This window comes from Myotis yumanensis, unplaced genomic scaffold (assembly GCF_028538775.1).
Source record: "Myotis yumanensis isolate MYYU_CA2020_CCGP unplaced genomic scaffold, mMyoYum1.0.hap1 SCAF_3, whole genome shotgun sequence".
Taxonomy (NCBI): domain Eukaryota; kingdom Metazoa; phylum Chordata; class Mammalia; order Chiroptera; family Vespertilionidae; genus Myotis; species Myotis yumanensis.
The window spans coordinates 145052673-145078841 of record NW_027223754.1 but is presented as its reverse complement, the minus strand read 5'-3'; the positions used below and the strand labels follow the sequence as shown (position 1 = coordinate 145078841).

Sequence of the window (26169 nt, the reverse complement as noted above, 5' to 3'; positions counted from 1 at the left end):
ATATTATTATTTTATGAATAGGTAACCCATGTAGATGATTCAGAATTCAAAGCTACAAAAGGGTACACACTATGAACACTGAGTTTCTTTCTCTCCTCTGCCCCCTTGACACCCACTTGCTCCTCCCTAGAGGAGCTGCCACCAGTTGCCAGGGCATCCTTCCAGAAACATGCTACGCAGACAGAATCCTCAGTACCGGACCCTTGAATCCTTATGTGTTGCAAAGTCCTAAGTGCCTCAGCAGCCACAGTTTGCATCGATGGGACAGTATACTGGAAGCGCCGTTTCCTGCCCAAGCACTTCCACAGGCATTGTTCTGCAATGAAATCCCATTTCCTCGATTGAAAACCAACAAGAGGGCAGATTCTCCAATTTGTGAAGTGCAGCTTGGCTAATGCCTTTGGTGCTTGTACTCTGTTTCCAAACAACTGCCTTCAATTGCCGAGCTGTTGCCGTGGAGGCAGCGCTAATGAGACAAAGTTGACCCTTGGAGATGCAGGTAGAAAGGAGAGTGAAAGCAACAAAAGACATTATCTGAAAGAGGAATTTTTCTTTTTCCCTTTCAGTCTGTGTAGAATGCATTTTGGTGTCATAGCTTTCAACACACGTTGGGTTTTAAACATGTCTTTGGCCTGCGTTTGCATTTTAGACTCTGGATTCTCTCAATCTGGCCAGAGGATGGAACTTGAATTTAAGAAATGATGCCAGGTTGGATTGGTTTCCTGGGGGAAAGTTTTCTGGCCTGGAGGACAATAGAGGAAGTCCTGGAGAGTCAGGGACTCCTGCTTTTCTTGGTGGGAGGAGGGGCTTTCTGTGTGCTTCTCCCTGGATTGAAGGTGCTGCTGCTGGTGGAAGTAGGGACATCCTCTTGCTCTTTCTCTCTTTAAGCAGCATCCGAGGCAGTGGTTCTGCACTTGGCTGTTGCATAGCTGCAGGCTTTGATCAGCTGTGATCACAAGCAACTTTGTCACTAATTGAGTATTGAAATTTGCAAATGATTTCCTTAAAAAAAATCAATTGGGTCAAATTCAAGGTTATTCCAATAATAGCATCCCTCTCACTCAGTGGAATGAGAGGGAAAGATCTAGAGTTCCTAGGTGTATGGGTGTGTGAGCATCACCCAGCATGTGGGTAGTGGCAGAGCAAAAGTTTGAGAAGCCCCATTATCTCCTGGCTTCCTTTTTGCCTCTCTGTGCCATATTGCATTCTCTGGCCTCCTCATCTTCCCTTAGGGCATGGTTTCCCAACCTCGGCACGATTGATATTTTGGGCCAGACAATTCTTTGCTGTGGGGAGCTGTCCTAGGATATTTGCCAGCATCTCTGGCTTCTACCCACTAGATGTCCTGCAGATATGACAACCAAAAATGTCTCCAGATATTGCCTAATGTCCCCTGGGGGTCAACATGGCTCCCAGTGAGAACCACTGTTCTAGAAGAAAAAATCTGACAGGTCACATTAACACTGCTGCGCTGTCTGCTGATTATTACACTTCTTCCTCTTAGAAGCAATTTCTAGACATTGTTTCCTTCTAAAACACAAATCTGAATGTAGCTTTCCCTTGTTTAACCCTGTTGGTTCCCTGTTAATACAGGGAAAACATCTGATCTCATTAAACCATGTCTTCTGCTTCTCTTTCTGCCTCTTCTAAACCTTATGCTCCCGCCACACTGACTTCTCAACATCCCCACGAGCCTGCTGATTCATGCCTCCATCCCTCGCACAGGTGGCTCCTTCTGCTTGAATACTCTGGTAAAATCCTTTCATTCTCTAGGATTAAAGCGCAGCCTCGACCTTCTCTGTGAAGACTTTTGTAGGCAGAGTTAGATATTCCTGTAGCACTTGGCCTTACTTCTATTTCAGTGCTTACAACACTGCATGGTGATTGTTCATGCGTCAGTCTCCTTCCTAAGGCTGTCATTAGCTCAAGGCCAGCTGGCGAAGGCAATACAGAAACAAGTAAAAGCTGAGTCCAACGTGGGCTGGAGCCATGAGCAGCACCACCACCGGGATGTGCCAGGTTCGAGATATCCTCAGATCCCAGATCCTCCTGAAATCTGTGGAGTGAGGAGCGTGGGGAGTCCTGGGGACACAGTATGTGGCAGTCGGGCCTCTTTCTGGAGGGCTACAGCCCTATATTGGTGAGTGTCCTCCACTCACTCCAATAGCTTTACTCTAACTTCGGGGATCGATCCTGGACATCCCTCTATGAATAAGGCACTTTTGCACTTCAGTGTCTTCAGGCAAAATCACGAACCTCTAGTGGTGGAAATGTAGATACCAGTTGAAGCTATTGGACCACTGTTTGGAGAACAGCCTTCTTTCCAAATCACGCCCAGCAACGGGAAACCTGTTTTGCTCATCTATTTTGTTTTTGGGATAAAGTTAGTTTCAGAATGAAAAAGTTGTTATTCATTGTGAAGCTGAAGAAGAGTTGGGAAAAGCAACGGGAAGATTCCCCCCACCTCCTCTTATTAAAATGAGAGAGAGAGAAGGAGAGAGGGAGGGAGATAAAGAAAAAAGAAAGCCCCCCAACCACACCTTACATGGTGCTAAAAAATGTCTATTTTCTTCTCTTTTGGGTAACTAACCTTGAATATGATCTCACCCGAAAGGCAGGGAAGCTCACCTTTAAAGCCAATGCCACTCTGTGACACGATCTAAGTTATATTTGAACTATTCAAAATCCTGTGTCACGAGGTAATTCTACGAGATTGGCAACTTCTGCCCAACATTAGAGCAGGTCCCTACAGGACTGTCAGGTGGATGGATGTGCTGTCCGTGTCTGACGTGGGTGGGTGCCCCTCCCTCAGGGAGGAGAGTGGATCAGACGTTTGGGAACATGGTCCTCATTTGTCTGTAGAAGCTTCTTGCTGGAGGGTGGTGATGTTTCAGTTTAGGAAAGTCTTGGGCATCCTGGGAAGAGAAGCAAGTTGTAGGCTAGGCTCTTTCTCTCACTCCCTGGTCTGTTGGGGCCTGGTCTGGCCTCTCACACCAAGCTCTGGTCCTAAGGGGGATGCTTTGAATTTCAGATGCTCTATTTATCCTACTCTTCCTAGCTCTGCCTTGGTTCATTTGCCTTTTCTTCCCTTGGCACTTCCTTCTAGGGGATCTGTGGTCTCTCATCTTTGTGGTTCCTACAGACTTGTGTTTTGTGTGAGGTGGATGTTAAATAGTTGCCAACTGAATGTTCATTGTGCACACGTACTTGGGTATACTCTTTGCAATTATAACTGGAGTCCTGATGGTCAGTGGTATCTTAGCAATGCAGCTCTTTAATTAGAAACACAGTTTAATGAAACCATATTTTCCTAGGGCCAAATTTCATGCTTTCCTTCAAAGCTTAATGGACTGACTGAGGTCTCTGAAATGAAGGGGGTAGGACAAGAAGACGCTGTTTTCTAATGTATTACATATATATATATATATATAGGAAACTCCAGCCTTGTTCTCTTCAATACAGGTCAAACCCACTCTGATCTAGATTTCTGGTTGGAGACCAGAGGTTACCAGATGCCTATGATTCTCTACTGATGCCCTTTGGAACATAAAACATTGCCCAAGGCAGTGTTGAAATATACATCCATACCACAACCCCTTACCCCTCATCTGTTGTTCAGGGAGAAGCAACTGGGAATTTAAATATAAAATATGCTTTTTGACATCAATTCTCTGAGGTTGAGTCAGTACAATATTTGTCTTTCCAAAAGAGCTATTGCAATTTTGCACTAGAAATCCCTTTTTAAAAATGCTTTAATGAAAACATTTTAAAATATTCATTCCAGTTTACATATCAGATGTTGAGCTTAACATACTAGTAACAAAAATACTAGTGTACTTGGCTCAACATAGCATAAACTTACTTCATTGAGGAGTTCTAAATTCAAGGCTGCAGTGGGATGCCTGGTTATTCAGCCCATCTGATGTGGGCGAATCGTCTGCTCATTCCTGGTGGGTCACTTTTCAAACCAAAGAGTAAACTAAGTCTACCCTTAGGAAATAATTCAGGACACTAGTGACTAATATGGCAATGTTTATTGCATAGTGCAACTAAATGCCTTTGCATCAAGGAAAACCTTTCTTGCTGCAGTTAGTGTTTTTAGGGCAATTAATGTTACTTTATTAAATATAACTTTTAAAGTTTAAAAAAGGGTTTGCAGTCAGGTGCTTTTTCTTATAATTGCCACCATGTTTCAATTTTACAAGAAAAAGAAAAGTGAATTATTTCTGACACTATTTTTCATCTCTTTTTGAAATAAATTAGACGAGTTTTATGCCTAGCCCTGCTCATTAGAACAGAAGACCTTCTAAGACTGGCAGGCGGTGCCATTTCCTTCCTTTTCTTGCGGCTCAGACCTTAGTCCTCATTTGTTAAGTAACAATATCAGCAGGTAAAGACACAGGCTTTCACATTTATAAGGGTTAGCTGCTCCTCTGTTGATCGAACAGATGCCTTGCACTAGGTCTATAATGAGAGGAAAACATAGGATCTTTCCTTTCCCAACTTTCCCTGCGTGTTGACATCTGAGACTGGGTCTGTGAACTTGTCTGATTTAAGCCCTGGCTGTCCTGGGTGTTTTTAGAATCAGGCCTGGCTGGCTGAGGTCAAGGCTGGGCAAGGTCTTACTGCAGAGCCGGGAAGATAAGCCAGAGCTTCATAGACTTTAACCTTCATTCCTAGGAGCTCTGTTCAGCTTAAACCTGCTCCTTCCCGTGGGACACCCGAGCCCGAGCCAAGCTTCCTGCCCATCCAACTGGCTCCCTCCACAGCGCTACTTTCATTGTTGCTGCTCAGGATTGCAAGCAGCATTCCTACCACGATTCTCAGAAAATGGCATGTTCCCTAAAAGCCAATCCCATCTGGCCTCTCTTTCCTGCATTTTAGCCCCAAACTCATAACCCCAGTATCACAGCCATCTTCTCCCTCAGGAGAAGTTTGGTTGGGGCTACACCCAGGGTCAGTTAAGATGTTTAAGGCCCTAAGGCCTAAAAATACTGTCATCTCTTCTATCTTTCAAATTAGATAATTTCAACAACAGCAACAGCAGCAGCAATATATTTTTATTGATTTCAGAGAGGAAGGCAGAGGGAGAAACACAGAAACATCAATGATGAGAGAGAATCATCAATCAGCTGTCTCCTGCATATCCCCCACTAGGGACCAAGCTTGCAAACTGGACATATGCCCTGACCGGGAATCGAACCGTGGCCTCCTGGTTCATGACCTCCTGACTCAACCTCTGAGTCACGCCGGCCAGGCAGCAATATATATTTTTTACTATTAATAACAAACATGCATATATCAACTATTATGTGCTAGGCACTATTTTAAGTGCTATAGGTGGATGAACTCAATATAACAACCATTTAAACTGTTACTATTATTATTGTGGATAATATTATTGTTTATGGATGAGGAAACCATAAGAAAGGTTAAGTAACTTGCCCAAGGTCACACAGCTGGTAAGTGACAAAGTCAGGATTTGAATTTAGGAGGTAGTGCCCACATCTGTGGGAATAAGCACTGATATATCTGACACAGTAGTACTAAACAGAAAAACTCAAAACTCCTATGTGTGCTGAAGCTAAATAGCTCCTTTCTTGGTTTTCTAATTACCAATTCTGTATAAGATAGTAAAGTGACACTTTCTTACTTTAATTTAAGTGGCCCTGCCTTGCCAGAACCCCAAAGACTGCCTGTGCCCACGGGGTGGTCTAGCGCTATGCTGACCTGTCCAGTCTTTGGTCCAACTACTCATCTTGCTAGAAGCATACCCTCTCCTTTGACCTTCACAGGGCCCTGTTAACTTGCCCCATTTACAAAGAGGGGGCATCTCCTGTTTCACTGGGAAGAAGGAGGGGCAAGTGCGTCACTACCATGTAGTAACCCTGAGGGGAGGCTGCTGTGTCCTCGTCCTTGGGCAGAAGGACCTAGGACTTCATGCCCCCAGACCCAGGCCCCTCTATCAGCTCTCTGTATGATTGGCAGCAAATCACTTAACCTCCCAGCGAGAGAGATGATGAAAGAACGCTTTGATCTCTGGAGAGGAAAAGCTTTGGATTAATACCAAGGTGGTCCACTCTTACTTGGCACCTAAATTCACGTGGCGGCTGATGTGCCTCAGACATTCCAGTGCATCCTCAGTTACAAGCCACGTTCCTAGCCCAGGACTCCTGTTTTCAGTCATAATATCGTGTCTAGTTTTGCCAAGTGCCTAAAAGCAAAAACAAGACTTTTTACAGAGACTTTTGTCTCAAGAGCTCCAAGCAATCTAACAATGGACATTCTATAAAAACAAAACAAAACAAACACCCTATACATTTTTAAAAACCTATGCATTTTTCAAACCAAATTTGTGTCCTACGTGCCTGCTGGAGTCCTGTTTTTGTTCTTTTAGGACTAATTGGGAGTGGCTTGGGATAAAGCTTTCAAATAATGTTTAAAATTTTTATTTCTTGACAGATTCAAGGCAGGTTTCCTTTTTCCTGCTGTTCCAAAGATTTGCCTTCCTTGTGTGATGCCTGTAATCCAAAATTAGCTCTTGTAAGCACCCACACCTATGTCATAATTCACAGTCCCTCAGTGTTACGCTGTGGGGGAGGAGCTCACTTATCTACCTTCAGATGTGGGAGACAGAGATGACCGGAAGAAATATTTTCAGGAATATTTGCATTAAAAAACCCCCCCACCCGAGGATATTTTTCCATTGATTTTTAGAGAGAGTGGAAGAGAGAGGAAAAGACAGAGAAACATCGATGTGAGAGAAACAGATTAGTTGCCTCCTGCATGCACCCCGACCAGGGCCTGGGCTGGGGAGGAGCCAGCAACCGAGGTACGTGCCCTTGACTGGAATTGAACCCGGGACTTTTTAGTCTGCAGGCCAACGCTCTATCCATTGAGCCAAACCGGCCAGGGCAGGAATATTTGCATTTTTAAATTGCAAGTTCAGAAGAAGCAATTCAAAATGATTGATTTTTTAAAATATATTTTATTGATTTTTTACAGAGAGGAAGGGAGAGAGACAGAGTTAGAAGCGTCAATGAGAGAGAAACATTGATCAGCTGCCTCCTGCACACCTCCCACTGGGGATGTGCCCGCAACCAAGGTACACGCCCTTGACCGGAATCGAACCTGGGACCTTTCAGTCCACAGGCTGACACTCTATCCACTGAGCCAAACCGGTTAGGGCTGATTTTTTTTTTTTTAGGCAAGGAAGCGGTAGCCACTGTTCATCCCCTTCACTACTGTGTAGAGAATGACATCTATTGACAGGCACAGGAGCTACCACAAGAGAGAAGGAAAAAGGGACCTGATATTTCCCACACACATTCTGTCCGTTCAGTGGGACTGTCACCATTTTACAGATGGCAACTCCAAAGTCCATAGAAGTCAGGTGTCTTCCCTGTGGTCACACAACTAGGAGATGGCAAAACCAAGGTAGAGCCCAAACTCCTGTGCGACACTGAGAATTAGGAACACTATAGTTGGGTTTCACTTTACCTCTATAGGGAGCAGCAGAACCCTGCCATCACTGCTCTATTCAGTTGAGTTCAAAATGTAGACCTTGGGCATCTATGATGTGCCAGGCTTTTCTGAGCACTGGGAACCACAAGATGAACATGGCATGACCTCTCTCCCAGAGAAGTTTACTGCTTCTTGTTTAAGCGATAAAATATCCCCCCAAAGAGCAAAACTTAGGGCAGTACAGTAGACTTCGGTGTAAGTATAATTGAATGTAATATGATGAATAATATATAACTTGTTGGGAGCTTATGTTTAATGCATTATCTTACTACACTGTTTAAGAACTCCAGGAGATAGCGACCCTTACAGTCTCCACTGTATACTTGAGAATGCAGTACACTATGGTAGAGAAGTGGCTATTTAAAATGATTAATTAAAATGAAATAAAACTATAAATGTAGTTCCTCAGTAGTGCTAGCCACCTTTCAAGTGCTCAGTAGCCACCTTTGCCAAGTGGCTACCATACTGGACGATAGAGATGCAGAATATTTCCATCATAGAGGAGATGCTGTGCCCATGTCCTCAGCAGGAGGTCCTATTGCACAGCCACCTCTGAGTCATTTGCCTTGGGAGGGATGGACTTAAGTCTGACTCCAGGGTATTAGCTTTTAACCATTATGTTATATTGCCTCCTTAATACAGGGAATACAGGGTGTCCCCCCAAATGTATACACACTTTGAATAATTATTAATTCCAGTGGGTTAAATCTGAAAAGAAAGAAACATCAATTGAGCTGTCAGCTGTTACGTGTGTATACATTTTTTGGGGACACCCTGTATGTTGTGAAATTTAGGAGGGGCAGGGAGAGTATTAAAAGTCTCTTATTTCTTTAAGAAATAAGAAATAGCTGAGATGGTAGGGAACTAGAGACATTGAAAGTTTTCCTTGCAATGTTTTCTTTTTTTAGTGTGTGTGTGTGTGTGTGTGTGTGTGTGTGTGGTACTTGCAAGAACTGGAAACTTTCTTTCACTGGTCAGGAAAGTTAGGACTTGCTGTTTGAGCTTTTATGGAAACACTAGAGGCGCCATGCACGAAATTTGTGCATGGGGGGGGGGGTTTCCCCTCAGCCCAGCCTGCAACCTCTCCAATCTGGGACCCCTTGGGGGATGTCTGACTGCCAGTTTAGGCCCAATCCCGGGACTGGGCCTACACCAGCAGTCGGACATCCTTCTCACAATCCTGGACTGCTGGCTTCTAACTGCTCACCTGTCTGCCTGCATGGTCGCCCCTAACTGCCCCCCCCCCTGCCAGCTTGATCCCTCCTAATTGCCTCTGCCGGTTGGCCTGATCACTCCTAACTGCCCGCCCCCACTGGCCTGGTTGCCCCCAACTGCCCCTCTGCTGGCCTGGTCGCCCCTAATTGCCCTTTCTGCTGGCCTGGTCACCCCTTACTGCGCCCCCCTGCTGGCCTGGTTGTCCCATGCACCTTGCTGTTCAGTGTTTGGTTGTCCCTCACTAACCCCCCTGCTGGCCCAGTCGCCCCACGCAGCCTGCTGTTTGGTCATCTGTCTGGTTGTTTCAGTCGTGACAGCCCCTGGCTTTTTATATATTAGGATAAGGTGACTTTTGCTAAGAGTTACATTCAGAAATGCCTTATTTCCTGTTAAGCCTCAGCTCCTAACATAGTACCTGGTCCATAATAGTCACACAGTAAATGCTCTTGAACTAAATTTCAAGAAAGACAACTATAGTATTTTCTGCCAGTCTCAAAAGAATTATAGTGCAGAAGAGTAACATCAGTGGCCTTACTTACAATTCCTAAAGGGAAAAAAGTAAATAAGACTTTCTCCGGGGCAGTATTCAGGTGCTCGGATTCATAAAAAGAGGGTCACATAGGTGTTTATCTACACTGTGATAAGGATAAAAGAAGGGATGATCATAAGGGCTGCCTATAAACTGGCTTGGATTACATAGTGCGGTATTTTAAACCTAAGCCAGGGATGGGCAAACTTTTTGACTCGAGGGCCACAATGGGTTCTTAAACTGGACCGGAGAGCCGGAACAAAAGCATGGATGGAGTGTTTGTGTGAACTAACATAAATTCAAAGTAAACATCATTACATAAAAGGATACGGTCTTTTTTTTTTTGAGTTTTATTCATTTCAAACCGGCTGGATCCAGCCCATGGGCCGTAGTTTGCCCATGGCTGGCCTAAGCTAAAGAATCTCTGTATACGGCTCCAAAGCAAACACTGAAAAAATTTTTCTCAATACGAAATGAATTTCTGTTATCATCTCCTTAGTGCAGTGAAAACAAACCAAGTCACCCCCTTCCCAATGCATCCGGGTGTGTTATCCCAGATGACTTGCATTTACCCACCAAATGTTGTGTGACAGCTGAGAAAAGTACCCTATTTTGGCTCCCAGCTCATCTTCTTTCTTTTCATCACCGTGAACGCCCCACCCCTTGCACCCCTCTTCCTTTTTTTCTCTTTGTGACGTAGCTACGTGTTGGCTTCCGTGTCATTTAGAAGAAACAAAACCTGTAGAAATGTGGCTTAAAAGACAGTTGCACAGATTTGGGATTGGCAGCCAATGTTGGATGCGCACTCATGGCTTCTTAAAGGTTTTAATTTACGGCAGGAATTGAAAGGTGTTCAACACATCCTCCGTAGCTGGGGGAGTCAGCTTTGGAAAGCGATAAGAAGGAAAAAATGCCAGGCTCGTTTTGAATTTAACAACCAGGACCCTTGTTTCCCGATGCAGCAAAAATGACGGCAGCTTTCTGAGAATGACTTAAGGATTCCCTGCAGGCCCATTTCAGCAGGCTTTAGAGTCCTTCTGAAGGGCTTATCAGAGAAGATTCCAATTTAGAGCAGCCAAAGTTTAGTGTCTGATATCAGCTCTAGCTTTTCGTTCTTTTTCTTTTCTTTTTTTTTTGGTCAAAGGAGACATGATGTTTTATAGTGTTAACAGTTTTGAAAGGCCCTACATTTTCAGTGAACAGAGCGCTATTGTGTAAAGGGCTCTGACAAGCATTATTCAGGCGAAAATACATCAAAGGAATGTGAGTTAAAAAGAGAAAAAGTTTGCCGATGTAGAGATTGGAGGCAGCATGTGCTGACAGGTGCAATTATGGCCAAATAATTGGACCTTTTAAGAAGGATCTGGTGAGATAAGGCAAGAGCTGTGGACTCACATCAGAAACCTGTTCATAATTAGACACTCAGGGGTCCAGCTGTGGATGCCGTAACCGAGGCAGGGAACTACTTTACCTGCAGGACATGAAAGCTGTCGCACTTTGTAAAATAGGGTGAAATAGCATGATTCAGCCCAGCGGAACTGAACTGAGGTGAAGGCTGGAGAGAAGGCTTGGTCTCCCCGCTCAGGCTCCCAATAGTCTGGAACCTCTTTCAGCCCCGGAGAGTTGTTGTCAACCTAGCGTCTAAGTCCTTCAGTCTCAAAGACATTCAAGAAAATGTCAACTTCTCAAAGTTAATGAATTGCTTTTATTAGTTAACATCAAAGATCTTTCCACTGCAGTTTCCTTGGTCTACACCCCAAAAATTATCAGAAGACACTGGGATAGAGAATAACCTGGTGTTTCTTTCTGAGAAAGTTCCACTAATGTCGGAATAGGTAATCACCTTCTTTCTGGTGTTAAAATGTGGTGCTCACAGCCTGGCTCAAGGACAAGCTGGTTCCTGTACGTACCGCCTCTCCACTGGCTGGGGGATCCCAGCGGCAGTTCTTCGCCGGGTCTCCGCCTGGACACGGGGCTGAGAGAGGGCACAGAGGATCAAAGTCCTGAGCGATCATTTCTGCTTCTAATGGGGCAGAGGGCTCCCCTCACGTGCCATTAAAGCTTCTGTTAGACATCTTGCTTCCCAAACCATGGCCAGGAATTGAATCTGAAACCTAGGCATGTGCCTGACTGGGAATCGAACTCGTGACCTTTTGGTGTAAGGGTTGATGCTCCTACAAACTGTGAGCCACACTGCCCAGGGCCAGGCTTTCACTCTCAGTGAAACAATAGAACTTAAACATTGAGAATGCAGTACACTATGGTAGAGAAGTGGTGGTGGTACTTGCGAGAACTGGAAACTTTCTTTCACTGGTCAGGAAAGTTAGGACTTGCTGTTTGAGCTTTTATGGAAACACTAGAGGCCCCATGCACGAAATTTGTGTATAATTTTTCTTTCTTTCAAGTTTATAATTCCTCTTCTAGGTATAGTTGGATTACCTTGCCATTGTAATGCTATTAAAGATGTCTAAATTGGCTGTGTGTTACAGGTTTCTGATAATGGCGCGTTAACTTTAAATCCAGGTGACAGCTCTCTTTCTACCACAGAGAACTAACTCCTTAATGTCTCGGGATCTCTTGTATGTCCCTTGTTCTCTCCTTTCCAATCACCAGCTTTTCACTTTCCTTCCTACCTTTAGACTCCATTAGGATCTAGGTCAGTGATGGCGAACCTATGACACGCGTGTCAGAGGTGACACGCGAACTCATTTTCTTGGTTGATTTTTCTTTGTTAAATGGCATTTAAATATATAAAATAAATATCAAAAATATAAGTCTTTGTTTTACTATGGTTGCAAATATCAAAAAATTTCTATATGTGACACGGCACCAGAGTTAAGTTCGGGTTTTTCAAAATGCTGACATGCCGAGCTCAAAAGGTTCGCCATCACTGATCTAGGTAGATGGAAGGCTGCTTGCTGCAGCAGCTTCCTCAAGTACATAACGAGCTCAAAAGTAAATCCTGTACCGCACCAAGAATTCACCAGCGCAGTAAGCACAACCTCTCCTATGCTCACATTATGAGCACAGCTCTGTGCCTGACCCACAGCAAGCATTTAATATGTGTTGGCCGCAAAAGTTAGTTTTGTTTCTGCTCACTTTGCTTATTTATACCGTGAGCTAATACCAGTATCAGTATGTCCCTGGAGTTTGACATCTGTCTAATTTTGGAGTTATTGTTGTCACATTTTCCTGCCTGGATCAGTGGGATGCTTTAGTATTTACAGTGGGGAATTCAGATTTATCCGGGGGTGGGGGGGGTGGGGTGGGGGGCGGGGGAGGGCACTTGGTCCTATTTCCAACAGTGGTGCAGACAGCATGACCTTTTAAAAAACTGATCACAGGTGTGAGTCTATGGGGTCCACTCCTAGCATGGAAGTATTAGACATTTAACTGAATCAAATACACACAAAGGAATAATTAGCTACCTGGTGACCTTTCTGTCACCTCCTTTCATTATTCTCCAGTATTAATGATGTGGTTCTAGTGAAATTAAATTTGGGCGGCTCAAAAGTACATCCTCACATTCAGCTTCAATTTCAAGTACTAGTTGCTTGAAGCTTACTAGCAGAGCTCCTAGCATCATCAGCTATGAATTGGGTCTCCACTCTGGCTGTGTCTCATTATCATCCAGAAAATTAAAAAAAAAATGTAGATGTTCAGGCCTGGCTGGTGTGGCTCAGTTGGTTTGAGTGTTGTCCTGTACACCAAAAGGTTGCAGGTTCAATTCCCGGTCAGGGCACATACCTAGGTTGCAGGTTTGATTCCCCATTGGGGTGCGTATGGGAGGCAACTGATCCATGTTTCTCTTTCTCTTCCTCTTCATTCATTTCTCTCTAAAGTCAATAAAAAACATATCCTTGGGTGAGAATTTAAAAAAATACAGAGGCTCAGGTCCCAAAGAGTCGGCCTGAATTGGTGTTAGGTGGGACCCATTCACTGGCATCTTTAAAAAGGCTCCTCAAGTAATTGGGAGGGTTGAAGACTACTGAATAGTTGTACAGTGGGGCCTTGACTTACGAGTTTAATTCGTTCTGAGACCGAGCTCGTTAAGGAGCTCGTTAAGGAGCTCGTTAACTCAAATTACTCTATTAACTCAATGCAAAAAATCGGCCGAGAGACAGCTGGTATCTCAAAAAACTCGTTAGTCGGGACACTTGTAAGTCAAGGCCCCACTGTACAAGAGACTTTGGATATACTGACTACATTTTTACTTGTGCTAACTAACTTGGTTTAACTCTCCTCCTCACAAACTAAGGCCCACCTCCCTTCTCATTTACTGTACAAATACAAGTTAGAATGATAGGACAGAAAGAGCACAGCTTTAAGGCAGATGATTTCAAATCTTGTCTCTGTCTTTTATGAACAGAGTGACCTTGCAAAGATGCTTTCATTTACTGACTTTTAGCTTCCCCATTTGTTAGGTGGGAATAATAAGACTTCTTTGTAAGTGAAGGTTAAAGTAATAATGTGATAGAAAAACATTTCGTACAGTACCCAGCACACAGTAAGATCTCAATATATGCTATCTTTCCTTTTATTTCTTTCTGTTTTTATTTTCTTTATGGGTAAAACGAGAGGCTTGGTCCCCAATTCTTTGCCTTAAGCATTGTGATTAGAGAAAAAAACAACACAAATTATTCTCCACACATCCAGCTTATGTGCAAGAAGAAAGCTTTTGGCACACAGTTGACAAAGAATGAATTTGGAGTTTCTTTTAGTATCATGTCCACATATGTCAATTGGCTGCCCTTTCACTTGATGTGTCTATGAAGTGGCTGGCCAGTAGGGATGTGGTTTCAGTTGTGGGAACAAGATTTTTTGATTGAGTAATGCCATCTGTTTTATGTGGGCATCAATCTTGTGTCTTTGACTACCATTCGCTTGCTTCAACCGCATAACCACCCTACCTACTTTATACTTGTAATATGGTGGTTGCACCTGGCATTTATATTATGGCACCTGTTTGATGTGATACACTTCAGAGGAGCCCAGGTGAAATCAGGAAACATCTTTCAATTACTACCTGGCTAATTGGTTTTTGTAAAGAAAATAAAATATTGCTGCCTCTTGATCCATTTTCAGAGAGGCATGGGGGACTTTGTTCCAATATAGTGTGGTTTTAGGAAACAGTCTGTGATTCATGGAGATGACTCAGTAAGTCATCTGCCTTGATAAATTGTGACACATACTGCCTTTGCCTGGTCATTTGGCTCCAAATGGAAGCTCAGGCAAATGAGCAAGGCTCTAAGCTTCTTTTATTACTTAGATCAGGTGAGCCAAAGCAGAGGGCTAGGAGGGTCTTGCATTCTGCAGGCTCAAGGCAATTGCTTGTGTTATAGGCAGATAAATTGACTATGGGGAAAGCCACTCTGATGACGACAATATGATCCTCTGCTGTTTCACAGAGCCTGGCAAAATGTAACATGAGATGCAGTGCAACTGAAGGGTTAGGAGCAAGAATTTGGAAATCATAACAAGCTGGATAAAACCATATTTTGGTTTTATCACTACCTATTGCAAGTGTCAGCAAGCTTTTTTTCTGTAAAGGGCCAGCTAGTAAATATTTCAGGCTTTGTGGGCCATATGATCTCAGTCACAACTACTCAACTCTGCTGTTTTAGTCAAAAGGGGTCACAGACAATACATAAATGAATGAACATGACTGTTTTCTAATAAAACTTTATTTACAAAAACAAGCAGTGGGCCAGATTTGGTCTATGGCTGTAGTTGGCTCACCCCTGAGCTACAGGATCTTGTACTAATAAGTTACTTTAATCCTCTAAGTTTCTCTTGAGGATTAAATACACACACACACACACACACACACACACACACTAGAGGCCCGGTGCATGAAATTTGTGCGGGGGGGGGAGGACCCTCAGCCCAGCCTGCACCCTCTCCAATCAGGGACCCCTCAGGAGATGTCCAACTGCTGGTTAGGCCCAATCCTGTAAACCGGCAGTTGGACATCCCTCTTACAATCCAGGACTGCTGGCTCCTAACTGCTAACCTGCCTGCCTACCTGATCGCCTTGGGCCCCCTGCTGGCCTGGTCACCCCCAACTGCCCCCCCTACCAACCTGGTTGCCCCAAACAGCTCCCCCTCTCTGCCGACCTGGTCGCCCCTAACTGCTCCCCTCGCCAGCCTGGTTGCCCCTCACTGCCCCCCCCCCCCCCACTGGCCTGGTCAAACCCCAACTGCCCCCCCTACCAGCCTGATTACCGCCAACTGCGCCCCTTGCTGGCCTGGTTGCCCCTCACTGCGCCCCCCTGATGGCCTGGCCACCCCACACAGCCTGCTGCTCAGTCGTTTGGTTGCCCCTCACTAACCCCCTGCTGGCCTGGTTGCTCCACATGCCTGTTCGGTCATCCATTTGGTTGTTTCAGATATGACGGCCCCTGGTTGTTTCAGATATATACACACACACACATACACACACACACTAGAGGCCCGGTGCACAAAAATTTGTGTACTCGGGCAGGGGGGAAGGTCCCTCAGCCCAGCCTGTGCCCTCTCGCAGTCTGACACCCCTCACGGGATGACCACCTGCTGGCTTAGGCCTGCTCCCCAGGGGATTGGGCCAAAGCTGGCAATCAGACATCCCTCTGGCAGCCCAGCAGCCCTGGGGGATGTCCACTTGCCAGCGGGGAGCAGACCTAAGCTGCAGTTGAACATCCTTAGTGCTGCTGAGGAGGCAGGAGAGGCTCCCACCACCACCGCTGTACTGGCAGCCATCAGCCTGGCTTGTGGCTGAGCAGAGCTCCCCATGTGGGAGCTCACTGACCACCAGAGGGCAGCTCCGGCATTGAGCGTCTGCCCTCTGGTGGTTAGTGTGTGTCATAGTGGCCAATCATTCACAGTCTTTCTGCTGTTAGGGTCAGTTTGCATATTACCCTTTTACTATATAGGATAGAGGCCTGGTGCATGGGTGGGGGCCAGCTGGTTTGCCCTGAAGGGTGTCCCCGATCAGGGTGGGGGTCCCCCAGCCTGGGTGAGGGGCTGATGGGTGTTTGCAGCTGGTCACACCCCCTTCAGGGTGGGGGTCCCCACTGGGGTGCCTGGCCAGCCTGGATGAGGGGCTGATGGCTGTTTTCAGGCTGCCCGCACCCCCTTCAGGGTGGGGGTCCCCACTGGGGTGCCTGGCCAGTCTGGATGAGTGGCTGAGGGTTTTCAGGCTGGCCAAGCCTGCTGGCGACTGAAGCTCTCAGCCTCTCCTTTTTTTCTTTTATTTTTTATTCTGGGATTTATTTACCTTCTATAATTGAAAGTTTGTTGCCGCTCCAGCTCCAAGACCTGCTGAAAGCAGGTATCTAGGGTTTGTTTAGCTTCTATAATTGCAACTTTGTTGCTTAGAGTGGAGCTCAGAGCCCAGCCACAGCAGGAAGGAAGCTTGGCTTCCTCCATCACTGGAGCAAGCAAGCTTCCTGCTCACTTCAGCTGCATGGCTGCTGGCCGCCATCTTTGTTGGCAGTTAATTTGCATATCTCGTTGAATAGCCAATGGGAAGCGTAGCAGAGGTACGGTTAATTTTAAACTTTGTCTATTATTAGATAGGATATATATATATATTAAAACACTTATGTGCTTGATATAAAGTAAGCACTTGTAAATAGTGGTCGCTAATATTTTACTAAAAATATTATATATCATAATTTAAGATGCCATTAACTGTAAGGTACATCTGGATTTCAGAGTTGCTAAAATGTGATAAAAGTCTTAGAATTGATGAAATTAACAGAAATTAATTAGAGTAACCATATCAAGGTTATGTTTAGAATTTTAAGTCTTGTTCTACCAGTGATAGGTAAAGCTTCTAGCATAACATTTCTTTGTGATGTTTTTCTTGTCAGAGACACGTGTCATGAACTTCTGGGACATGTTCCACTACTAGCGGACCCCAAGTTTGCTCAATTTTCACAAGAAATAGGCCTGGCATCTCTGGGAGCATCAGATGAAGATGTTCAGAAACTAGCCACGGTCAGTTTATTTTCAACTTAAAAACCTGTTCTACTTTTTGCTCATTTGTAAGGTAAGGAAAGCTTTAGAGTGATCAGCTATGGATTTTAAGGCAAAGATGCTGGGTAGGGCATGGTGACTTTATCTTCTCCCGTGTTGTGTTCTTTTGAAGCAGTGTGCTTATTAATCATCCACATACTTGTGTTTGATTCCTCTTATTCAGGCTTTGGCTAAGTAGTAAATCTTTTAGTTTTGCAGGTCATGCATAAGGTCTCTGTCACAACTACTCAGCTCAACCACTATGGTGCAGAGGCAGCCACAGTATGTCAATGAGCGAGAATGGCTATATTCCAAGAAAACGTCATTCACAAAAGCTGGTGGTGGGCCAGGCTTGCTCTGTGTGCTGTATTTTTCTGACTCTCATTTTCAATGTTGATTTCCTAGAAATATTAATAATAGTAAAAGGTATACATTTATGGTGAAGCAGGGGTTGTGCTTGGGATTATGTCTTTGATTAGTTGCTATGGTTGTACTCAGACACAATTTGAGTCAGCAATTAGAAGCTCAGGCTAAACAATTATTATATGTACAAAACCAGAAAATTTTTATAGATGCTATGGTCTCAGCAAGGTTCTTCTCAAAACATGCAATATGAGAGGGAAGGTGTAGTATTGGCAGCTATCTTGAAGATGCTGATGAGCCAGATCTGACAAGTTCATGTGACTTATTTTAGCCCCATTTCAAAGAGCCCATAAGAAAGAGCAAGCGTGGCAAACTCACTTACCTACAGGGACTAGTCAGGTAGTCTAAATGAGCAAAGCTCCAAGAGAAAGAAAAAAAATGGGATCTTAAGTTGTGTGTATTTGATACAGACACACATGTAGGGCATATTTGACATGCAAGAATATTCTTCACTTCCACTAAGAAATTAGTTTTTTCTTAGACTTCTTAAGACACACAGCCCTTTCAGTATATCTTTTGTTTCCTACTTTTGATAGAGATATGGGAGCTGGCAAATACTTCTCTACTAAAAGAGGAACAGCACTGCAAAAGCCACACAGTTGGTGTAGTGTAGACATGAACAGGGGTTAGTGAAGACTCCAGTGCACTTCGGGAGAGCATGCATCTTCTACAGCAGAAGGCTGGTCCTCTTCCCGCTCATGGCTGCCGCATGGAAATGCAGACTTTTGTGTTGCCAGATCTCCACATTTTTGAGCGAGACTGGCAATCTAGATTTGTAAATAGAATTGAATGATTTTTAAAATTTGGCTCATAAAAAATCTACCATTTTGAGCTGAGAAAAATATATTTGTAGACCAAATCAGGTACGTAACTTTCCAATTTGTCACCTTTGCCCTAGGGCAGTGGTCGGCAAACTGCGGCTCTTTGGCCCCTTGAGTGTGGCTCTTCCACAAAATACCGACTTCTGCGCATGGGCCACGAAGTTTCAATTGCACTGTACGTGCACGCCCGCACATGGTATTTTGTGGAAGAGCCACACTCAAGGGGCCAAAGAGCTGCATGTGGCTCACGAGCCGCAGTTTGCCGACCATGGCCCTAGGGAATGTATCTCATTTATATTGACTATCTGTTTTGCTGCATAACAACCCCCAAACTTAGTGGCTTCAAACAATGAACATTTATTATCTCACTGTGTTTGTTGTTGGGACTTTGGGAACAGCTCAGCTGAGTGGTTCCGGCTCAGGGTCTCCCCTCTGGTTGCTGTCAAGATGTGGGCCTGCGATTGCCTGAAGGTTTGGGATCTCAGGCCAAGATGGGTCACTCATGTGGCTAGGAAGTTGTAATGCCTTTTTTGACTTGATCTTATGCTGTTCACATCAGCCATATTATATTCATTAGCAGGGACTCACTCCTGCCCACACTCAAGGGAGGGGAACTTAGGCTTCACATTTTTGGAAAAGGAGTGTCAAAATGTTTGTGGATATATTTTAAAAACTATCACACATGAGTCCTGTTATTTAATTCTCAAATCTTGGATCTGGGTTTAAATTCCACATTTTGGAATCTTTTCCCTGCCTTTTAAATTTTCCTTGAAATTTTCTGCTTTCAGCCTTTGACCTCCAACAGCTCTTTTTTTATTTTTTTTTAACAGCTCCTTTTTTTGATCAGGGATCAATGTATTGCTTACTCGTCTGACTCTAAACAGCCACAAACTGGGAACTGGGATTTAACTGCCAGGTTGTGTGTGTGTGTGTGTGTGTGTGTGTGTGTCTAAAGAAAGGAGGAGAAAGACTAAGGTAGGACTTGATGAATGTCAATGAAAGTGGATCCTAGTGAGTGAGTGATCTTTTTTCTTAAAAGCAGTGACAAGAAAGCAGTTTGATTGTTCCTTATTTTTTACACTCCATCAAATGATGATTAATTAATTCCATCCTTCAAACTAACATGTACAAAGAACATGACATGGTCCCCAGTTTTCAGACCTTTATAGCCTATATAGAAAAAAAAACCACAAGATTTTTCAGAGGAGAGAAAGTTTGTACTGAGTCTTGAAAGATGAGAAAAAGCCAGCCAAGTGGTAGAGAGGAAAAAGGGGGAATCCTATATAATAAGAGAGAAATATGCAAATTAGTTCGGGACATCATGACCAGCTCAGGAAGCTGTGTCACGACCAGCTCAGAGCACGCCCCCAGCCACAGTGGACACACAGCACACACCAGGGCTGCAGGTGGGCTCTGAGCAGCTCGGAGCCCGCCCCCAGACCTGGCGCTACCCAGCTCCAAGGCCACTCCTGCCGGGGGTTTGCAGGCAGGCATGCTGCACCGCCTGCCCTGGGACCAAGGCCCCCAGCGGACCCGCCCAGGGGGGCGTGCTCCAATCCGCCATGGCCAGACTGTTGCTTAGGTCCGCTCCCCGTGGGGAGCAGGGCTAAGCTGTCAGTAGGACAACCCCTGAAGTCTCCCAGACTGTGAGAGGGGGCAGGCTGGGCTGAGAGACACCCACCCAGTGCACGAATTTCATGCACCAGGCCTTTAGTAGAAGGATAGTTTCAGCTGGAATAAGAAATCTCTCTGGTTTGGGGGCTCAGCAGGGAATGCCTGCTCCCCAGTTTTGAGGGCCATACTGAAGCCCAGGGTAGCCTTTTGTGTTCACTTCCTTTTGCTGCTGTAACCAATTATGCATGGCTTAAAACGATAGAAGTTTATTTTACACTTTCATAAGGTTAGAATTCCAATATAGTTTTCACTGGGCTGAAGTCAGGGTGTTGGCAGGACTGTGTTCCCTTTGAAGGCTCCAGGGGAGAATCTGTTTCCTTGCTTTTTCTGGCTTCTGGATGTTGCCCACATTCCTTGGCTCATGGACCTCTTCTTCCACCTTCCAAGCCAGCATGTTGCATCTTTTCTGCCTTTTCTTCCATTGTCACATCTCTCTCCCACTGACTATTGCTGGGAATGGCCTTTTCCTTGTAAAGACTGATATGACACATTGGGCCTATTGGATAATTCATGCTGCCCTTATCATATCTACAAAGTTAACATATGTACAGATTCTGGGGATTAGGGCATGGACATCTTTGGGGGGCATTAGTCTTCATTTCTATTTTGATATTTATAAGAAAAAAGCTAATACATGTACCTTGAAAAGTATTTATTAGAGCCAGTAAATCTGTCGGATGATCAAGTTTCTTTTGGAACTTACCTTTCTTAGCATGATTCCAATACCCTTGGCTGTGGATCGCCCTGCCTCTAATAGCTGAAAACACTTTCTTCTGTTAGAGAGCATTAGGTCATTAATCATGCTTCGCTCTCTCTCTCTCTCTTTTTTCATTATCCTTTCCCTGGAATGTACCTGCCTTTCTGAAATAGCCAATCAAGTCAACAGACATTCTTTAAGAGGTTAAAGAATCTCAGGTACCACAAAAAAGGGATTAAAAAAAAAAAACCCTGAAAGGTAGTACTTGCTTCAAAGAACTAACACTCTAGTACACAGAAATACAGAACACTCCAAGTCAGTGTCAACTTTTATTGAGATACATGAGCAGATATGTAGGAGAAGTGGATTTAAGGTAAATCTTCTAAGTTTGTGTGAGTTCTGAGATTGGAGAATGGAATTCAGAATGGGAGCAGGGGCCAGCAGAGAGGGTCTTCACTGTATAGGAAGTGACTGGTGACAGGTGAGGGAGGATCAACGATCTCCCAAGGGAGCCAACCTGCCCAGAATCTTGCAGTTTTTTTTAAAAAAAGCAATCAGAGTGTAAACTTGCAAAAGACTTTCACCTGAAGGACTTTGGGTCTCTTCTAAATGCAGTGGAGATTTGGGGTGGAGAGGTGTTGTCTCACCATGGTTTTGCCTGATCTTGCTGGTATTTCTCGTTTCCCCATATTGCATGAGCCCCAGCCAACTCTCTTTGGTTTCCTCTCTCACAAGCTTCACAGTTCTTATCCTTTCCAATTTTAGAGATTGCCCACTTACTTTGAACAGTGTTTTGCAGACCAAAGAGAAATTTGGAAAGCCCTTTCAGTGTGACTGAAGCCTCTGGAGCAGCGGTTCTCAACCTGTGGGTCGCAACCCCTTTGGGGGTCGAACGACCCTTTCACAGGGGTCGCCTAAGACCATCGGAAAACACATATATAATTACATATTGTTTTTGTGATTAATCACTATGCTTTAATTATGTTCAATTTGTGACAATGAAAATACATCCTGCATATCAGATATTTACATTACGATTCATAACAGTAGCAAAATGACAGTTATGAAGTAGCAACGAAAATAATTTTTTTTTAAAAATATATTTTATTGATTTTTTACAGAGAGGAAGGGAGAGAGATAGATAGTTAGAAACATCGATCAGCTGCCTCCTGCACATCTCCCACTGGGGATGTGCCCGCAACCCAGGTACATGCCCTTGACCGGAATCGAACCCGGGACCCTTCAGTCCGCAGGCCGACGCTCTATCCACTGAGCCAAACCGGTTTCGGCCGAACATAATTTTATGGTTGGGGGTCACCACAACATGAGGAACTGTATTAAAGGGTCGCGGCATTAGGAAGGTTGAGAACCACTGCTCTAGAGGATAGACTCACAATTGAGGGGGTCAGGACGATTTTTCCTGAAATGATGCTAAAACTTCCTTTGACTTCTCGAACCACATGCCATCCCTCAGTTAGAACCAAAGTGAATAAAAAACTGCTGGAACGTGGTCTGAAAAGAAAACACAGATTTCAGGCAGGCAATTTCAAAGTAAACCCCCGGAATAAATAACCTATCCAATGACATGCATATTAATGACCCTCAAGCCATAGGCGAAGCTAGAAGCCCAATTTAATGACCCAATTGCAAAGACTAAGAGATTAGAGCTAAGGTCTCACTAGGAGGGGTACAATGTCCAGTGGTGGGGGATAGTGGTGGCTAGCAAGCCCTCTTAGCTGTCCAGATGAGAAATGGAGGTATTATTAGCCAATTTCCTCAAAGTTGTTCTCATTAAGGCTCCTGAAGAAATCCTAGAATAAAATGAGATGAGATGTACCAAAGAAGAGAAATCCATAGAGAGGGCAAATGGAAAACTGTGGAAATCATTTTATGCAGACCAATGAGACAGGCCATATTACTCTCTTACTCTAGGTGAGATTTATATTATTAATGACTTTGTTTATATTGTGTCTGCTTTTCCTTGTTTCGTGAATTTAAGCACTGATGAAAAAGAGAGTCATGCCTGGTGAAAGCAGACACTTAATAACTTTCTGTGATGTGCTGTCAACGAATCTACCTAAGGAAGAAAACAACCCCCACTAGGACTAATTGGCATCGCCAAACTCTGTCTTGTCCCGCTGCTTTTGAACTTCTGGGTCTGGTTTCAGAGGGACCAGGCTATTGCCTGGAGCTACTGCCTTCCGTTGCTATATTTCTGCCTGTTATTTATTTTGACATTTTAATAATGCTCAGCTTTGAGAATGAAGCTATCTCCGCTGTTTTATGTGGGCAATGGTTTCTACGCCCTGAGAACCATTTAAATGAAACTCTTTTGTATCAGAAGAAATTGATGCTGCTGCTTGGTAAATGTATTTCAAATGAATTGTTATACATGTAAATAATTTGCCCTCTGGTGGGTAATGAATAAGGCCACTGGTTTCGGCAGCTGCACTCTTTTCATGCTCTTCATAGCAGTCCGGGGTCTGTGTGTGACAGATATGCAAAAATCCTCTCAATAAGGGCTGTGTAGAGTGTGCTATAATTTTGAGACCAGCCATTTCCCACTGTAGTGCTGGCTTAAGTGGATTTAATAGATTAGTGTCTTCTCTAAAGGTTGTAAATGTAAATGCCTTAGGGACCAGATGGGTAGCAAACACGTGTGAAACAGCCTGATATAAGATGAGAAGGAGTATTGGAGCCTGTGGAGAACTGGGGAAGGCCCATTACACCTTCCAATTCAAAAATTAAAACAAGACTAAAGCTCTTTGGCTACACATTATGTCTGCAAGCTGAAACATATAGGCTCTCAGTTGCCAGCCCTTGTATCTAGAGCTAGATTATATGCTAGACTACCAGCCCGCCCTAGATTCATCTTCATATCATATTGAACATTCTCAGTGCCTTTTTGCTGGACAATGGCAATTTTTTCCTTAGGAAAAGATAGCTAATACAGTGTTCACTAAAAATAAGTATCTCAGTGTTGTTTGAATTATAATTTATACTTTTAAGCAGTTGTAAGCAAGACTGTCATACATATATGTTGAGCACGTGTCAAAGATTTGATTTAACTCAATAATGAGAGAAAAGCAGGGTGGTCAATCCAGCTCTGAGAGGAACTTGGGGGATTGAGACTATCTAGTCGCTGAAAGAAAGAATCCTGGAATAAGGTGCAAAATGGCTTCTGTTTTACAGGACAAGAAACCGTAACCTTGAAGTTATCTTTTCTATCAGGCAGAGATCATTTACGTGTCTAGTGAATTAAAATAACGTGCAACTTATCAATCTTCACAAGGTAGCATCTAACTCACAGCATGTGGGCCCTGATCATCAGTAAACAGGAAGTCAGACAAAGGTTATGTAGCTCCTAGATCAGTACTTTTTTTCTGTAATATAAAGTAACCTAGGGATCTTGTGGAAATGCAGATCCTGGGCGCACAGAATGCAGCCTGAGGTATGATGGCATTTCTGACGAGACCTCAGGTAATGCTGATGCTGCTGGTCCAAGAGGAGCCGGAGACCTGTTAGACAGGTGGGCCGGTTGGACAATGCTCACGTATGTCTTTGAATAGGCACATGGTAATCTTTTATTTTTTTTAATTATTTTAAAAAAATATATTTTTTTATTTCAGAGAGGAAGGGGGGGGGGAGAGAGAGAGAGAGAGAGAGAGGAAAGAGAGAAACATCAATGACGAAAGAGACTCATTACTTGGCTGTCTCCTGCACGACCCTACTGGGGATCAAGCTGTAATCCAGGCATATACCCTGACTGGGAATTGAACCGTGACTTTCTGGTTCATAGGTTGATGCTCAACCACTGAACCACACTGGCTGGGCAATCTTTTAAACTTATTTTCATATTTGATACTTTCTTCTAAGGACTGGACTAATAGGGTATCAGCAGCTAAATTCTGTGGGGCGTGAGATGAGTGTATTAGGACTTATTCTGGGCCTGAAGATGGACCCTGGAATCTAGGAGTGCCGTGTCATTGGTTCTGTTTTACGTGTCTGCTCTCACACTCTCCCGCCTCCTGCTATTTTGCCATATGTCTTCTATCATTGAATTGTTCAGGAATTCACAAACAGAAACTTGCTGATAAGGTAAACTGAGGAGCTAGTCCTAGGAAAATATTGATTTCTCTTCTCCCAAATGTTAGGAAATGTAAGGGGCTCCGTTCACCAGACGGTGAATCCCATCCTATGATGCAGATGGCTTCAATTCAGTCTATTCATTTCTCACATCAGAAAGGCATTTAAACAGAAAAAAACTGTTCATCACTCTTAGGAGAAAGCAATCAGTGTGAATACACCACAGATGTTTCCCAAGCAGAACAAATCAGCCCGTGGCCCAGTTGGAATTTTCCCTGGATTGAGAGTTTTAGGTCATCTGTTCAGTTCTGTTGACCCCGACACATGTTTCTGTTCACTTTCTGATGGAAGGAATTCTGCCGCTGGGTCTTCCTAAGTTGGTGAGAGAGGTGTCTTGGCCAAGGGTAATGAAGGAATAAGCAGACTTTCCCAGAATCTGTTCTCAGAACTCTAGTCTAATGAAATGATATTATGAGTTCTGTAAAAGGAGGGATCCATGGAAAAATAGATTTGGGAAACACTGAGTTAAAGTGACAAGCTTTGTTTATAAAGTGCAGGACTTTTCAGAACCCTTAATAAGATAAGGTGCAGAACAAATCTCCACAAGTGATAAAAAAATTATTTTCCCAAGTTTACCATGCTTTCTCCATTTTAAGATGGAATTGGTTGTAAAACACACCCTTCACTTAATAGTTTTATTTTTTAAGGGGGAAAAAAGATTCAGCTAGCATTTATTTATTTATTTATTTATATTTTATTGATTTCAGAAAGGAAGAGAAAGGGAGATAGAAACATCAATGATGCCTCCTGCACTCCCCCTACTAGGGACTGAGCCCGAAACCCAGGCATGTGTCCTTGACTGGAATCTAACCTGGTACAGTTCAGTCCTCAGGCCGATGCTCTATTCACTGAGCCAAACCAGCATTTTTTTTTTCCCTTGTAAAATGAGGCTCCATTTTGGAAATGTTAAATAAAGGTTAAAAAGTAAAAAAAAGTGAACTTGAGAATTGAGAAACTACATTATATGGTCATAGAAGTCTATTTTTTATGAATGTGTATTAGCATCCCAGACTATTAATACTTCAAGGAGCACAGTTTAGGAGATACAAGTCTAGCATACTTTTTGAAAGGGTTGACTTCATTGTGAGTAGAGACCAGTTAATTTTTATTTTATTTTATTTTTTTGCAGGAAAGAAATGTCA

The 26169-nt window shown here is 43.8% G+C and overlaps 1 protein-coding gene across 1 annotated transcript in view; it reads left to right on the top strand.

Moving 5' to 3' along the window:
- Nucleotides 1–26169, top strand: part of TPH2 (tryptophan hydroxylase 2) — a 97785-nt gene that overhangs the window by 43129 nt on the left and 28487 nt on the right. Inside the window, exon 8 of the mRNA XM_070407634.1 lies at nt 17122–17248. Within this exon, the coding sequence (XP_070263735.1) occupies nt 17122–17248 (127 nt within the window). The remainder of the gene's footprint in view (nt 1–17121; nt 17249–26169) is intronic.